Consider the following 18,542-nt stretch of genomic DNA (forward strand, 5'->3'; position numbering starts at 1 on the left):
TTCTACATCAACATGTGTCCCCTCTTCTTCATGTCTCTTCTACATCAACATGTGTCCCCTCTTCTTCATGTCTCTTCAACATCAACATGTGTCCCCTCTTCTTCATGTCTCTTCTACATCAACATGTGTCCCCTCTGTGGAAAGAGACTCTGAAAGTTTCAGGAACAAAGATTTTCTCTCTTTTTGATCCATTTCTATAAAAACCTGTCTGAAAATGAGCTGATCAGATTTTGGCCACTTTGTGATGTCATAACGATGTTTTTTTGGCTTGTGTAACCATTAGCCAATCAGTAACCAAGGTAACCCCCTCCCCCCCCCCCTATCACCTGAATCTCCTCCTAGAGCACCATTGACTTATTTTTAACCAATCACCTCTCAAGGGGGCGTGGCCAGCAGCAGCTCATTAGCATTTAAAGTAACAGACAGAGAATCAGCCCTTTGGAAGCAGGGCTGAAACAGAGGGGTTTATGGGTAATGCTGCAATGATCCGTCTGGTGTTTCAGCCAATCAGAGACATGTCTTGTGTATAATCTGAGACCTGTGATATATTGTTGAAAAGAGAACAATAGGGGACCTTTAAGTTAAATATCGATGTGTTTCTTCCACGACTACACGCAGGGAAATCCCCCTAACTTCTCCCCCTATAGATTTCTCCTTACAAAGCCGTCTTTTCACAATAAAGTGCTTCTCCTCACCTCCTCCTCTCAAACCGTCCCATTGTGCGTCCCCCCCCCCCCCCCCCCTCTCCCTCCTCCTCACAAACTCTGCGTCTGTCCTCCTCTTGCAGCAGCAGATTTATCCAGAAAGCCTTTTGGTTTTCTCCGTGACTCAGGGGTCATGCAGAGGTCAAGCCCCTCCTCCCCTTCAGAGCCTCTGACCTTCATCCCTCCTCCAAACGCCCACTCAGCAGAAACAGCGTCTCGGCGGGTTTGTTTTGTCCTGACAGAGCTGACTCCTTCATCCGGACATAATGGGGCCTCTCATGGCTGCTGCTCTGCGACCGCGGTCACAGCGGGGCTATAAATAGAGAGATCCATCATCGTGTACATCATCTTCATCAGCGGCGTCCTCGTCACCGTCACATGATGAGGTGTTGACATCTTCCTGGGACCTTCTCGTATTTTTAAGGATTATTTTTGGGCCAGTTTAGCTTTTATTAGAGGGACGTAGAGGGGCGTACATTGAACAGATTTGAAACTGCGTCCGCTTGGATTCATGTCTTCTTCGATATACTTGAACATTATTCATCTTTACCCAAGACATCTTTTGCATGTCTGCGTATCGTGCTGAGACATGTCCTTAGTAGGCCATCTGTACAATGGGAACAATGTTACATTTGACCAGGTAGCGTTGTCTAACATCGCACATGGCTTCTGTGGGGACGTGTGTGGCGCAGTGGCCTGTGCGTTGGTGTCACAGGTTCAAACCCCACTGCAGTCGTTGTGTCCCTGGGCAAGACACTTCACATCAAATTGCTCCTGTGGTGATTGTGCAGCACACATGTCAAACTCGAGGTCCGGGGGCCAAATCAGGGCCGTGGTGGATTTAATTTCGGCCCGCAGGATAATTTCTAATTCCTATTAGATCTAACCCGCCGTAGTTAAATGTAAAAATGAAAGTAGAAACTGCGGACTAAACTGATGTTTAGAAGTAAAGACACTTTTTTAAATTTGAGCTGCGGGATAAACCTGTCCCTGAGTTTCATACTGCTGATGTTCATCCATCAACACTCGGACGGCTGATGCTACCGACAGCTTCATTTAACCTTTATGTGCCGTCAGTTTAAAGGATACAGTTCACGAGCTTCATCATCAGAGATGCTCCATCGACTCGAGGCCTGTCAGTCATCAGCGTGAATAATGCTGCACGACAGGTTTCATGTCAGAGCGTCTTTGAGGTCTCTCATTCTGCCTTAAAGGATCACCCAGATTATTTAAAATGGGTTGATCTGAGGAATTAGTCCATAGTCGGAGGAGGGAAGTAACTAAGTGCCTTTACTGAAGTTACTGTACGTGGGTACAATTCTGAGATACCTGTACTCTACTTGAGTATTTCCATTTCATGCTACTTTGTACTTCTACTCCACTACAGTTCAGAGGTAAATGGTGTACTTCTACTCCACTACATGTATTTAATCCCTTTAGTTACTTCTCAGATGTGGATGAAAGATGGTAAATATAATCAAGTGTTGAATCAGACTTTAGTTCCACCTGGAGTAAATCCACCAGCTACCCTGCAGTCTACAAAGTACTTCAGACTAGCTGCACCTCCACCAGCTACCCTGCAGTCTACAAAGTACTTCAGACTAGCTGCACCTCCACCAGCTACCCTGCAGTCTACAAAGTACTTCAGACTAGCTGCACCTTCACCAGCTACCCTGCAGTCTACAAAGTACTTCAGACTAGCTGCACCTTCACCAGCTACCCTGCAGTCTACAAAGTACTTCAGACTAGCTGCACCTTCACCAGCTACCCTGCAGTCTACAAAGTACTTCAGACTAGCTGCACCTTCACCAGCTACCCTGCAGTCTACAAAGTACTTCAGACTAGCTGCACCTTCACCAGCTACCCTGCAGTCTACAAAGTACTTCAGACTAGCTGCACCTTCACCAGCTTTGAGAACACTTTCATGATCAATCATTATAAAACATATCAGATATATTATTCTGAAATGGACCAATCTGCACAACGACTACTTTTACTGTCTTTCACTATATTTAGATGAGAATACTTTTCTACTTTCACTTGAGGAACATTTTGAATGCAGGACTTTGACTGTAATAGAGTATTCCTACACTCTGGTACTTCTACTTTTACTCAAGAACAAGATCTGAGTACTTCTACTTTTACTCAAGAACAAGATCTGAGTACTTCTACTTTTACTCAAGAACAAGACCTGAGTACTTCTACTTTTACTCAAGTACAAGATCTGAGTACTTCTACTTTTACTCAAGTACAAGACCTGAGTACTTCTCCTTTTACTTAAGTACAAGATCTGAGTACTTCTACTTTTACTCAAGAACAAGATCTGAGTACTTCTACTTTTACTCAAGAACAAGATCTGAGTACTTCTACTTTTACTCAAGTACAAGACCTGAGTACTTCTCCTTTTACTTAAGTACAAGATCTGAGTACTTCTACTTTTACTCAAGAACAAGATCTGAGTACTTCTACTTTTACTCAAGAACAAGACCTGAGTACTTCTACTTTTACTCAAGTACAAGATCTGAGTACTTTTACTCAAGTACAAGATCTGATTACTTCTACTTTTACTCAAGTACAAGATCTGAGTACTTTTACTCAAGAACAAGACCTGAGTACTTCTACTTTTACTCAAGTACAAGATCTGAGTACTTTTACTCAAGAACAAGACCTGAGTACTTCTACTTTTACTCAAGTACAAGATCTGAGTACTTTTACTAAATAACAAGACCTGAGTTTGTATGTTTGTTCACCATGTAAAGCGGCCTTGGGTCCCTTGAAAGGCGCTATACAAATGTCATCTATTATTATTATTATTATTATTAAATGTAGTTATTATTATTAACATTATTTTTATTCATTATTGATCATTTAATAATAGTATTTAACATTTTATTTGTAAAGGCTTAACCTGCTTTACAGTGGATATAATATAATATCCAAATGCTATAACTAAACGCTAACAGTCCCTCGCTTTTAATACAGCAAACATGTCTGAAATGAAATCTGTCCGTCCTCGTATGGAGGCGTCTTTATTAGGAACGGATGGACTTCCACTCAAGGCTAAGTTAGGTGTTCGCCTGAAGGTCAGAATGAAAAGGCAATATACTTTATACCATTTTCATTTGTACTCAAATAACACATAGGTGGATAAATATAACGCTAGTTTGGTGTTGCATTTTCAGTTTCAAGTTTAGATCTTAATCTGTGGGCTTCCATCCATACATCAGTTTAAATAGTTCAATCAATGTAATAGATAACAGTTTAAATAGCTAAATGTAATTAATAATGGTACAGACATCCACCTTTTGCCATCCAAGTGGCATTAACTCTTTAATAATATGACAATTATGGTTAAAATATCTACTTTTGTACATTCAATACCCAGCTTTTCCGTTTTAGGAGCAACCAGAGGTGGAAGAAGTACTCAGATTTAAGCAAAGTAGAAATACTCATTTGGAAAGATACTCTGTTAAAGTAAAAGTCCTGCATTATAGCGCAATATTGGCTTCCAAAAGGTAATGGAGAAGAAGTATTAAGTAGCATAACATTGAAATATTCAAGTAAAGTACCTCAAAATTGTACTGTTACACTCCAGCACTGTCAGTAACCTCTGATCTTGACTTGTTTATATATTTGATCATTCAGTCGTATCGTGTGTAATCTAGTCCGGCCTTGTCTCCCGTCTCCATCGGTAAATAACACACTGGTTATTCATGTGTTTCCTGATCATCCAGCCGGAGGATATCGCTCGCTGAAGCAAAGCATCCTACCTGACTTGTTTTGTGTGTGTGTGTGTGTGTGTGTGTGTGTGTGTGTGGTGTGTGTGTGTGTGTGTGTGTGTGTGTGTGTGTGTGTGTGTGTGTGTGTGTGTGTGTGTGTGTGTGTGTGTGTGTGTGTGTGTGTGTGTGTGTGTGTGTGTGTGTGTGTGTGTGTGTGTGTGTGTGTGGGCGTTGGAAGAATTACAAACAGGAGACAAAGGTTCACTCCTCCAGGGCTGAAACAGCTGAGAAGGAATCACATTTAATTTCTCTGTGCTGTCAGAAGATACTGTAGGGAAAATGAAGGAGAAACGTATTTGTGTAGGCCAACCTAGAAGTTAGAACATTACATTACATTTAGCTGACGCTTTTATCCAAAGCGACTTCCAATAAGTGCATTCGACCAAGAAGATACAAACTTGAAGGAAACAGAATCATAAGTACATCAGGTTTCATAGAGCCAAACATTTCAAGTGCTACTCAGCTGGCTTTAGAGAAGCCAGTCCTTTATTACTATATAAGTGCTCTGTTAGTAGTTCTATCGCTCGAAGTGGAGTCGAGAGAGATGAGTTTTCAGTCTGCGCCGGAAGATGTGCAAGCTATCTGCTGTCCTGATTTCAGTGGGGAGCTCATTCCACCATCTTGGAGCCAGGTAATAAAATAAACATTAAAAGAAGAAATACAGGTCATGCCAGGATAGCAAACCCACGTGTTTTTGCTGATGGGAACTTGGGTCCCCCTCGCAGTGCGGGTGCAGTCAATCAATCAATCAATGTTTATTTATATAGCCCAATATCACAAATGTTACATTTGTCTCAGTGGACTTCACAGTGTGTACAGAATATCAGTATGACAATACGACACCCTCTGTCCTTAGACCCTCTGTCCTCAGACCCTCTGTCCTTAGACCCTCTGTCCTCAGACCCTCTGTCCTTAGACCCTCTGTCCTTAGACCCTCACATCGTACAAGGAAACACTTCCGGAGAAAACCCACAGTTTAAAGGGAAAAATGGGAGAAACCTCAGGGAGAGCAGCAGAGGAGGGATCCCTCTCCCAGGACGGACAGACGGGCAATAGATGCCGTGTGTAAATTGAAAAGATAATACATTTGCAACATAGGTAGTCCAGATGTTTGGAAATGCATGTGTGTATAATAGGAAGATGAATCCATGAGGATATCCATCCAGGACCTATGATCCAGGACCACAGCCACGACTCAAGATCCAGCGCTCGCGATCCAGGACACAGGACCGCAGGATCATCCATGACTCCGGATCCCAGCGTATATAGACACCAAAAAGAAAGACATTTGGGGAAGCTGGGTTAATCGGAACATGAGTGTACACGGGTATAGACAGAGAGAAGGAAGAAGTAAGATGTCCCCCGACAAACTAAGCCTATATCAGCAAAACTAGGGGCTGAATCTAATCAGCCCTAACTATAAGCTTTATCAAAAAGGAAGGTCTTAAGCGCACTCTTAAAAACGGATAGGGTGTCTGCCGCCCGAACACAAACTGGAAGCTGATTCCACAAATGTGGAGCTTGATAAGAAAAGGCTCTGGCTCCCATTGTACTTTTAAAGATTCTAGGAACAACCAACAACCCTGCATTCTTGGAACGCAATGCCCTAGTAGGACAGTAGGGTATAATGAGTTCTTTAAGGTAAGATGGCGCCTGCCCATTAAGGGCTTTGTAGGCGAGAAGAAGAATTTTAAATTCCATCCTGTGTTCTATAGGGAGCCAGTGTAAGGCAGCCAGAACAGGAGTAATGTGGTCCCTTTTCCTAACTCTGGTTAGTACACGAGCCGCAGCATTTTGAATCAGCTGAAGCGACTTGATTGACTTCTTGGTACTCCCTGATAATAAAGAGTTACAATAATCCAGCCTAGAAGTAACAAATGCATGGACTAGTTTCTCTGCATCGTTTTGAGGCAAGATATGCCTGATTTTTGCAATGTTACGTAGATGGAAGTAGGCGGTCCTTGAAATTGATTTTATGTGGGCGTTAAAGGATAAATCCTGATCAAATATAACACCAAGATTCCTTACAGTCTCACTGGAGGCCAAATTAATGCCATCCATAGTTAGTATATCTTTAGATAGTTTGTTTCGTAGATTCTTCGGGCCAAGTACAATAACTTCAGTTTTGGTCGTGTTTAACATCAAAAATGTAAGGTCATCCACGTTTTTTGAGGCAGTCTTGAATTGTAGCTAGATGATTAATTTCATCAGGCTTGATTGATAAATATAGTTGAGTATCATCCGCATAACAATGAAAATGTACAGAATGATTCCTTATAATATTGCCTAATGGAAGCATATATAATGTGAAGAAAATAGGTCCGAGTACTGAGCCCTGTGGCACTCCATGGCTAACTTTGGTTTGCGTGGAAGATTCATCGTTGACAGCGAGCTGTTTGGCTGATGCAGAGCGTAGTGCACGTGCTGGGGTGTACAGTTTAACCATGTCCTGGATGTAGGAAGGGCCAGATCCATTCGCAGCATGGTACGCAAGTACCAGTGTCTTGAAGTGGATTCTAGCAGTTACTGGAAGCCAGTGAAGGGAGCGGAGGAGCGGCGTGGTGTGGGAGAATTTAGGAAGGTTGAAGACGAGCCGCTGCATTCTGGATGAGATGCAGAGGTCGGATGGCACATGCAGGACAGGTAGACCAGCCAGGAGGGAGCTGCAGTAGTCTAGGCGTGAGGTGACGAGAGCCTGGACCAGAACCTGCGTGGCTTTCTGGGTCAGCTGGGGACGTATCCTCCTGATGTTGTAGAGCGTGTATCTGCAGCAGCAGGTTGTAGCAGCGATGTTTGCAGTGAAGGACAGGTTGTTATCTAGGGTCACACCCAGATTCCTTGCAGTCTGAGTCGGGGAAACAACAGAGGTGTCGATGTTGATAGTCAGGTCAAGAGCATATCTCTGGTTCCCTCCACACAAAGCCAATGGGTTTTTACGGAATATTGCACAAAATAATGTCTGTGTCAAAGCTTACTTCAGGCTAACAACAAACAACACATTCAGAAAACCATTGACTTCCAAACAAGAAGTGCTGACATTTGAACTCATTTCTGTTTTTTAGGACTCATTCCTGCACCTCTCTATATACACTCTTTATCGATCTACAGGGTAAACTCCTGAGCAGGAATGTTCCTGGAGTTTATTAACTGAGTTTGAGTTGGATGGTTTCCTCATTCACGATCAAAGCAGAGCTCCTTCAGCAGCACCTCACAAACCTGTCAGGGAACTGTGTGTGTGTGTGTGTGTGTGTGTGTGTGTGTGTGTGTGTGTGTGTGTGTGTGTGTGTGTGTGTGTGTGTGTGTGTGTGTGTGTGTGTGTGTGTGTGTGTGTGTGTGTGTGTGTGTGTGTGTGTGTGTGTGTGTGTGTGTGTACTTGAGTAACAGTAGAAGTACTCAGATCTTGTACTTGAGTAAAAGTAGAAGTACCAGAGTGTAGGAATACTCTGTTACAGTAAAAGTCCTGTGTGTGTGTGTGTGTGTGTGTGTGTGTGTGTGTGTGTGTGTGTGTGTGTGTGTGTGTGTGTGTGTGTGTGTGTGTGTGTGTGTGTGTGTGTGTGTGTGTGTGTGTGTGTGTGTGTGTGTGTGTGTGTGTGTGTGTGTGTGTGTGTGTGTGTGTGTGTGTGTGTGTGTGTGTGTGTGTGTGTGTGTGTGTGTGTGGGTGTGGGGGTGTGGGTGTGTGTGTGTGTGTGTGTGTGTGTGTGTGTGTGTGTGTGTGTGTGTGTGTGTGTGTGTGTGTGTGTGTGTGTGTGTGTGTGTGTGTGTGTGTGTGTGTGTGTGTGTGTGTGTGTGTGTGTGTGTGTGTGTGTGTGTGTGTGTGTGTGTGTGTGTGTGTGTGTGTGTGTGTGTGTGTGTGTGTGTGTGTGTGTGTGTGTGTGTGTGTGTGTGGGTGTGTGTGTGGTGTGGGTGTGTGTGTGGGTGTGTGTGTGTGTGTGTGTGTGTGTGTGTGTGGGTGTGTGTGTGTTCTGCTTCAGTGATATGTGTCACTCAAGTCTGTTTTGGGGCATTACAAAACACGAGGCATCCAGTCAAGGTAACGTAGAAAAATAAAACATTAACATTAATAGCATATTCAATTTATTTTTGCAATACAGGATAATAATCGTATTTTGTTGTTAACATTGCTAGTAAAAAATACTAAATAAAACATAATTTCATATTTACATATATAGTGTAAAACACTGCAAATGTTCCATTGGCTTTGTATGTTTATATCAATCTTTTTATTGATTGAATTTGATTTCATCTTTTATTGGAACCGAACTTTAACTTCATATTTTTTTATAAATATTTGTATTTTATTGAATAATTATTTAATTGCACATTCTTACTTATATCCTTTATTTTTTGTATTTCTCAAATCGAGTAACTTTTCCAGCTGTATAAATAAAGTATTATTTTCTTAGTCTTTATTTTTCGAGTATTTAAAAGTAAAATGCCCTGGGACAAAATGATATAAAAAGAAGGGTCTTCGGCATATTTTGTTTTATTTTAAGGGTCTTTCACTACAAACATGATTTAAATCTCCAAAAGTACCAACACGGATATAGATGAGATGTCTAAGCTCAACCCCCCCCTGCAGAGACAGAAAGCCCCTCTCTCCCATTCAGTAGTTTATATTTACTCTCATGGTTTGAACAGGAGTTGGACTGCTCCTGGAAAGGGGCCCAGGGGGGCGTGGCTTCCCGGTTCTCCCGGAGAGGAACTGCGACGTCACCGTGCCCATATAAGGCATGAGGACTTCCTCCGGAGGAAGGGTCAGAATAACGAAACCGGAGTTTGATTGTGAAGGCTCTAATTCATATCTAATGGGGCTAATATCAGGTGGCAGAGGAGCTGATGTGTACTTTAAGTTAGATCCAACTCAAACATAATAATAGCCTCGTTTTTGTTATGATGTAACATGGATGAATGAATAAATGTTTGATGCAAAATGATATTGACATCTCGTCGCTTATCAAGTGTTATCCAACCTATAAAGACTCGAAAATCTATGAATGTTGCTCTTCAATTTATTTATTGAAATGTATTATACAGGATTCAATCATAGCATAAATAAGTGAAATTATCAAGAAAAATGTGAAAAGAAATCTTATTTTTAATTTATTTTAATTATACATTATACTATACATTATACTATCTATATTTTTGGTTTATTTTTATTTCCATTTGCACTTTTTTATGTTGTGTTGCATGGGACTTCATATTTCATTGTGAAAACTACGCTGTGTAAAGTCAAATACAGCCTTCACACTCACATGGCTTTACCTTTACACTTACAGTTATGAATAAAGTGTGTACTCCAAAGAAAGTGCAAGTTTTCTCCTCCTTTCTTCACATGGCAGCAGGGTTTCTGCTCCCATGCCTACAGGCTTGTTTACAGTCGCCTCTTCCCGGCATCAGCGTCACTATAGTGGGCGTGGCCAGCGGAGCCTCCGGACCAATCACAGCGCAGCGCAGCCCTAGCAGCAGACGCGTGTGTGTGGCTATATAAATAGGCACGAATTGAACCCTCTGAACACACCTCAACAAGCACCAAGAGCTGCACAACTAACAGGAGATACTTTCCCTCCCCGGAGCAGCACTGAGACTTTACCGCACACGGTTACTGGACGTTTTGTAATCCCATTTCGCTTGTGGGACACTGATAAAAGGAGTGGATGCCCGCTTTCTCTGCTGACATTTGTTGCAGTGTGTGTTTACGCAGCTGGTAAGCTCACATTCCCCTTAATGTCTACAAAGATGGAACAGCCTTTCTATCATGACGACTCGTATCTGTCTGCGTACGGCCAGTCAGACGCGGCAATGCATGACTACAAGCTGTTAAAGCAGAATATGAACTTGACAGAGCCCTATCGCAGCCTGAAGTCCCACCTGAGGGCGGAGATAGACCCGTACCAAGGAAGGGGACACCACCACCACGACGGGGGGTCCCTGAAGCTCGCATCCCCGGAGCTGGAGAGGCTCATCATCCAGAACGGTAACGGGGTGATCACAACCCCGACCCCGGGTCAGTACTTCTACAACAGAGGCATCACGGATGAGCAGGAGGGCTTCGCGGATGGATTTGTGAAAGCTTTGGATGAGCTGCACAAAATGAACCAAATGCCTCCTCCAAATGTGTCCATCGGAGCTGGGGGAGTCACTACATGCTCCCCGGCGGCCTCGAGTGTTTTTGGGTCCAGTTTATTACAGCCGGAGCCTCCTATCTACACCACCCTGAATGCATACTGCCCGAACACAAGCCTCTCCACATCCGCGCCAAGCTACCCAACAGCCACCATCAGCTACCTGCCTCCCCACCAGCAGAGCCAGGCTTTCCAGCAGCACCAGTCCCTCCATCACCCGCAGAGGCTGGTGGCTCTGAAAGAGGAGCCTCAGATTGTTCCAGATTTCCTCAGCAGCGACGGATCGCCTCCAATGTCCCCCATCAATTTGGAGACGCAGGAGCGCATCAAGGCGGAGCGCAAGAAGCTGCGTAACCGGCTGGCTGCGACCAAGTGTCGGCGGCGGAAGCTGGAGCGCATCTCCCGGCTGGAGGACAAGGTGAAGGGGCTGAAGAACGACAACCATGGGCTCTCCAACACGGCCTCGGTGCTCCGGGACCAGGTGGCACATCTCAAACAAAAAGTCCTGACGCACGTGAGCAGTGGCTGCCAGCTGATGCTCACAAGCAAATTGGAGGCGTTTTAAAAACACAACATACGACTTTGAGGCGTTTCAAAACACACAAAAAAGACTTTACTCCTGGCGCATGTGAGATGTTGCCAACTGATGCTCTCAAGCAGATTGGAGGCGTTTTAAAACACAACACTTAAAAATGACTGAGAAGTGATAACACTGGAGATGCCCATCATGGCATCAGGCTCTTTGTGGTGAAAAAGACTGATTGAAATGGTACTTCCGGATGCTGGACATCGCTGCAAGCACCTTTCAGCATCCAGACTGAGCTCTGCGGGTTTACTAATGGTAGAAAAATGGGAATCGTTATTGTATTTTTTATTTGTACCTTTTTATTGTCATGCTGCGTTTATTCATTGTGTAAATTATTTGTGTTCGTCCGGTTGATCCGGACAAACGGATGATGTCCAATGTTTACACTGTCCTTTTTTATTTGTGATGTGTATTTAAGTAAAGTGTCTCAAAAATGAACCGGAAGTTGTGGAGTGTTTTGATTTTTATATCATTTTTAGAGAGTATAAACATGCAACACATAACCAGGATAAACACGGGTTTCCCCTCTCGTTTCTAAAGAGATGGAAGAAGTACTTTTGCTATAAAGTAGAAATACTCAATTCCAAGTAGGCTATAAGTCGTGCATTCAAAATGTAGGCTAAGTTAAAGTCCAAAAGTATTAGAATAAAAAACACCAAATATATTATATTTTTATATTTACATGTTATTATTACATTTAAGTACTTGATATGCAGCTAGGTAGCTTGTAGATGTACTGCAGATATAATTGAATGTATACTATTTTCATTATAGGCCTATCATAAGTGAATTTACAACTAAAGTACAATATTTACCTTTTAGATGTAGTGAAATAAACGTATAAATTAGCAGAAATACTCGCATATAGTACAAGTATCTAACATTTGTATTTATCTACAATACTTAGTAAATGTAGCCTGCTACTTAGTTACCACTACTTTCCACCCCTGTGTATTGTTAACAGTTGCCATGGCTCCCAGTGAGGAACGCTTACACAAGCACGTTCTGGGTTCTCTACGCAAAGAACGTAATACGTACGCATTTCCTGGTTACGCACAGGCATGTCCAAATAAAGGCATGTCGGTAAAAACACACGTCGTCGCATCATGTAGGAGAGTTTCCGGGAACCCCCGCCCAGGTAATGCGAAGTAGTTTAATCTCTGCTGGGGATCGATACATGTTGGCGGAATTTCCTCTTGTTACGCAACTTTTTACAACCTGTCACACAGAACGGAGCAAAGTGCAGCAGTGCTATCAGGATGGAACATCGTTTAAAGTTTTAAAGCACATTGAAGTTGATAAAAACAATAACGTGAGCGGTTCAAACTCTTATCATGAATCACGTGTGATATAAGGGTCATGCAGGACGGTGTCACATGTAATAAAGCCTCCTTAACTACAAGTTTGAAGTACTTTACTTGAGTTAAGTATGTACTTGTAATGCTAACTCGTAGGTTAGTACTTACTTAACATTCAGGTTATTAGCTAATACCAATTATAATTAAAGCAACCTAAAGTAGATAAAGCAATGACATTTACTCAAGTTCTTCAGGCCTACTTAAGTACACGTTTGAAGTACTTGTATTACATTTGAGTATTTACATGTTATGCTAATTCATGCTACTTTTACTCCACAGTTTGTAAGCAAATATTGTGCTTTTTACTCTCGCTTTAGCTGCTAGTTTTGTGTGTATGTGTGTGAGCACAATAGCAAATATTACTAGGAGAGGACTCTTTAAAGTAGAGACACTACATACTGATATACACCTGAACATCAGCAGGAGAGGACTCTTTAAAGTAGAGACACTACATACTGATATACACCTGAACATCAGCAGGAGAGGACTCTTTAAAGTAGAGACACTACATACTGATATACACCTGAACACGAGCAGGAGAGGACTCTTTAAAGTAGAGACACTACATACTGATATACACCTGAACATCAGCAGGAGAGGACTCTTTAAAGTAGAGACACTACATACTGATATACACCTGAACATCAGCAGGAGAGGACTCTTTAAAGTAGAGACACTACACACTGATATACACCTGAACATCAGCAGGAGAGGACTCTTTAAAGTAGAGACACTACACACTGATATACACCTGAACATCAGCAGGAGAGGACTCTTTAAAGTAGAGACACTACACACTGATATACACCTGAACATCAGCAGGAGAGGACTCTTTAAAGTAGAGACACTACATACTGATATACACCTGAACATCAGCAGGAGAGGACTCTTTAAAGTAGAGACACTACACACTGATATACACCTGAACATCAGCAGGAGAGGACTCTTTAAAGTGGAGACACTACATACTGATATACACCTGAACATCAGCAGGAGAGGACTCTTTAAAGTAGAGACACTACATACTGATATACACCTGAACATCAGCAGGAGAGGACTCTTTAAAGTAGAGACACTACATACTGATATACACCTGAACATCAGCAGGAGAGGACTCTTTAAAGTGGAGACACTACATACTGGTATACAACTGAACATCAGCAGGAGAGGACTCTTTAAAGTGGAGACACTACACACTCTTTAATGAATAAATATGAGTGATACTTCCAGGAAGCGGTTTCCTCCGTGATGGAATAATTTAAAACACATTTTAATTATGAAACAGCTTTTTTCTAAAGGCCTAAATGAATTATTTCGATCCATAATCACATTCCTAAATACGTTGGGTGCAACCTGTCGCTGCCACTCGCGCGTCAACGTTACATATCGGAGGTGTCAGTATAATCGGAACAGGAAGTGACATTGGCTTCGGGAATTTCGGGGGCGTTTGGAGATGCCACAGTGCCTGGCAGAGCAGCAGTAACGTGTGTGTGTGTGTGTGTGTGTGTGTGTGTGTGTGTGTGTGTGTGTGTGTGTGTGTGTGTGTGTGTGTGTGTGTGTGTGTGTGTGTGTGTGTGTGTGTGTGTGTGTGTGTGTGTGTGTGTGTGTGTGTGTGTGTGTGTGTGTGTGTGGATGGACACTGCCAACATTCTTCAGTGGATGCATCAGAGCCAGATATGTGGGGCGGGGGGGGGGGGGGGGGGGGGGGGGGGGGCTCAGGAGGGATTGTTTTGGGGAAAGTCCCGCGTTAAGTAGACCTGATGAGTCACACGCTGTTAGGGGCCCCACTGGTATGTCCATTGAAATGCATCTTTTCCTGCATGTCTGAGGGTAGTTGTTGTTGTTGTTGTTGTTGTTGTTGTTGTTGTTGTTGTTGTTGTTGTTGTTTGTACTCCACTGAATCTGTCTGCCAGCGTTAGTACTCTGCAGAGTAAAACAAGTGTTATGATACAATTATAAATGTATGTAATTTCAGTTCACTTTAATAATAATTTCCTTTACAGAATATTTCTACACAAATGTGTTGTTACCGAAATATAGGGTCTGAGTACCGTTACCATCCCTGACATGTGCTTTTTAACCCGGAGAGGAGTCGTGCAGAATCTGATGTGTGACGTGAAGTACACACTCTGAGTTTCTTTAAAGCCACTTCAGACCCCGGCTGTGGTCTCCTCTCACCTCAGCATGTTTCTGAGAGGAAGGCTTTGATCTCGTTTCGTCTGACACATAAAATAACAGAATTTCCATCAATAACAAGTCGTCTCTCTTGTGCCGCGTGGACGTGGAAACACACGCACCCCGGTTCCTCTTTTTCGATCGAGAAACCTACGTTTTAGGGGACGCACGTCAAACATCCCACCGGCTGCTTTTACCAAAGGCCACAGATGGAAATTAGCTGTTAGCTATAATCTGGCATCTCTTCTCTTTACTGAGATGAATGTTTCTGTATGCGTGGTCCTTCTATAAATAAATAAATAAAAATAAATAGTTGGGCTTCGATCAAGTTGGCTTTGATATTCATTCAATCAACTGCACCGTGGGCTGGAAGATTCATAACGACATTAACATACAGTACAGTATATTAGTATCATGCAAACTGTAATTATTAAAGTAAATAATGTGCAGAAGTTTATTTTTTACTTTTCACTTATTTAAAATTGTATTATAGTCAAATTATTCTATTTATCGAGCAGAATTTCATATTATTATTGTTTTATTATTATTATTATCATTGCATGGTCTACGGAAGTTAATATTTCAGGGGATTTCTGAAACCTGAATTATTTAAATGTAATTTCTTGTTGCTTTTATTGTAACGTATGAAAAGATGTGTGTGGAACACTTCTCCTGCACTCACACACTGTGCACAGCTCCTACTCAGGACACTTTCAACACAACTTCGTGTCTCCATCTACTCACACAGGCCCACATACTCTATTCTACATATTCTGATCACACACACACACAAACACAAACACACACACACACACTCCAAAACAGGCTCTCCACACACTCGGCCCACAGAGTGTCTGTGGGAACATCTGTGATGCTGAAGCTGACGTACATCACTGATCGGGGGGGTTTGGTTTCCTCTACACAAGCCACACACACACACACACACACACACACACACACACACACACACACACACACACACACACACACACACACACACACACACACACACACACACACACACACACACACACACACACACACACTTCTCTAGAATCATTCCTCCCACCTCTCCGCTGCCATCGGAGCTTCTTCCGGCACCATCTCTAGTTTCAGACGGAGTAAAAAGGTTATTTGTAACTTTGCAAATAAAGTATAAAAACACAGGAATTTATCAAATATAGTATTTTGTAGTAAATACAGCATCAACTATCTGACTGAGATACTTCAGTGACATCTACATTTACATCTTATTTATTATGAATAATTACAATTTATTTGGGTGGTTTTTCACATTTCCAAAGCACAACATGACCTTGTGATATATATATATATATATAAATATATATATATTTGTTACCATGTGGTAGGAATACTTAATCACTGGGTGTTTTTCTGTGATTTAAAGCAACACATAAACTAGTAAATTGGCATTCAGATAGCATTCAAAGAAATATACAGTGTACTGCTGTGTACCGCTTTGTACTGCTGTGTACTGTTGTGTACCGCTGTGTACTGGTGTATACTGTTGTGTACCTCTGTGTACTGCAGTGTACCGCTGTGTAGTTCTGTGTACTGCTGTGTAATTCTGTGTACCGCTGTGTACTGCAGTGTACTTCTGTGTACCGCTGTGTAGTTCTGTGTACTGCTGTGTACCGCTGTGTAGTTCTGTGTACCTCTGTGTAGTTCTGTGTACCTCTGTGTACCGCTGTGTACTGTAAAGCAGTCCGTGAACACAGCATTACTGCATGTCTCGTGGAGGTAACGCTGTTGAAACAATGAAAATGCACATTTCAATATTAAGGGTTGCTTGTCTTGTCTTAAACAGTACATCCACAGACTGGTCTCGCGCTGACACCTGGTGGTGAGTTTGTGAAACTGCATGAGCATTTTTGTTTTATGTAAACAGGAAGTAGCAGGAAGCAGGAAGAAACCATAGCATTTTAGAGTTTATTCACTTAAATAAAAGTCAGATCAGTTGTACAAACATATATTGACAATGTTTTCAGGAACCTTGTTAGTTAAACTGTAAATGTGTGCACATGTCCTGTCTGTATGTGTTTCAGTGTACTCCATTCAACATGATCCAATACATGAAGCTCCAGCTGTTTCCTCCACATTGTTTCTTCTTCTTCTTCTTCTTCTTCTTCTTCTTCTTCTTCTTCTTCTTCTTCTTCTTCTTCTTCTTCTTCTTCTTCTTCTTCTTCTTCTTCTACTCCAGCTTGATTTCTTTACACACAGCTTCTGTTTTCAGGCTTGTTTCTGGTTGTGAATTCACCCAAACTGTGTCTCTCTTTCCGCTCAGGCTTGATCTAGCAGCAGCTCAGACTCCGGGAGTCCTCTGCCTGACGCCCGGAACTGAAATCCTCCGTCTGTGTGGATCAGAGGAGGTTGTTGCTGCCGTGACCGCCTGAGTGGAAGAACAGAAGACATGTGGGTGTCCGTGTGCCTCCCCCTCCCCCGTCTGCCTCTGTGGAATGAATGGAGGAGTAGGAGGGGTTAGTAGATCTGGCTGTGTGACATGAAAGCGCTCTGCATAAAGTTCCCATGAGCCCTAGCAGTTCCTCAGCAGGTCAGACTGGACCTAACGTGGGTCAGAGCCGGTCCTGAGGAGTCTTTTAAGGTACCAGACTCACAGCATTAGCATTCAGACCTCCATATGCTGTGTTTTCTGCACTTTTAAAGCCATTTAAAGCCAGTGTTTTGCTCTTTGTCAGCTGTATGTGTTCTTCTACCACAAGACAAGGATTCTGTTGCTCAGAGACCTATATTAACCCCTCAGATAAAGGTTATTATTGTGTTACTACGGTAGCACATATACTAAAATTGGAACGATACAGAGAAGATTAGCATGGCCCCTGCGCAAGGATGACACGCAAATTCGTGAAGCGTTCTATATTGCCATATTAATTAAGGTTTTTATGATTTTATATGATTTTTCAAAGATTTGATTCAGGCGAAACAGCGCCGCCCTGGCCGCTGGTGGTATTGCAGCTGCAGAGTGGAGCCTGTGTTCAAAGCTTTCCCTCTGATCTCGTTATCTCTTAAAAACTACAACAAGACCTGATCAAATATGGACTTTTATGACTTTATTGTCCTCGGGTGTAGATCTAGGGTTTTCCTTTAGACTCCAGTGGTTAAGGTTCACGTTTCTGCTCGCAAACTGCACTTAAACTTGTTATTTCTTACGTTTTTGTATTTAAGTGTTGCAGTCGCGTCGTTTAAAAAAGCATAACGTGTTGCCCTAGTTCTACTGTAAGACTGTAAATGGCGGAGTGGCAACTTTTAATCCCGAATGGTACATATAAATGTTAACTTCATAAACGTTAGCGCATAGTAATAAGCATGAAATGACAAGTATACGGATTTAAACACGACGCTGAAGTTGGCTTCCGATTCAGAGCAGTTAAGGGGAGAGTTAAGGGACATTTAATTTACAGCGCTGAGCGAACAATCCTCCGTGTACTTTGAACCTCTTAAATCGCTGCATAGCCGATTTATTTGGACTGGATTATCCCAGAGAGTCTAAAGATTATTTATAACACAGTTTCAGATTTGTGAAACCTTTATTCTATTTGTGAAAATACAAAAAAGGGAGATTTCAGTGCTTTTTTCACATGTAGACCACATTAGACCAGGTCCTGATCTAAAACCACTAGACCTAGACTCATCAAATCTGGACTGGATTATCCTAGAGACTCTTTATAACACAGTTTGAGATTTGTGAAACCTTTATTCTATTTGTGAAAATACAAGAAGGCATACAGGCTTGCCCCGCTGGGAGGTTCACTCTCTGATTCTGATCCTGGCCTGAG

At 42.4% G+C, this 18,542-nt stretch overlaps 1 protein-coding gene and 1 non-coding gene across 2 annotated transcripts; both read left to right on the forward strand.

The window, feature by feature from the left end:
• The first annotated feature begins 9,997 nt into the window (after positions 1–9,997).
• Positions 9,998–11,632, forward strand: LOC117450980 (transcription factor JunB-like). Its single transcript, XM_034089046.1, has one exon. The coding sequence runs from the start codon at positions 10,211–10,213 to the stop codon at positions 11,171–11,173; it is 963 nt and encodes a 320-aa protein (XP_033944937.1). The 5' UTR covers positions 9,998–10,210; the 3' UTR covers positions 11,174–11,632.
• A 5,892-nt stretch (positions 11,633–17,524) lies between these two features.
• On the forward strand, positions 17,525–17,630 carry LOC117451803 (U6 spliceosomal RNA). The gene has a single exon (XR_004552722.1). It is a non-coding gene; the product is annotated as a U6 spliceosomal RNA (small nuclear RNA).
• Positions 17,631–18,542: the final 912 nt, after the last annotated feature.

The sequence above is a fragment of the Pseudochaenichthys georgianus genome, chromosome 8 (assembly GCF_902827115.2).
Source record: "Pseudochaenichthys georgianus chromosome 8, fPseGeo1.2, whole genome shotgun sequence".
Taxonomy (NCBI): Eukaryota; Metazoa; Chordata; class Actinopteri; order Perciformes; family Channichthyidae; genus Pseudochaenichthys; species Pseudochaenichthys georgianus.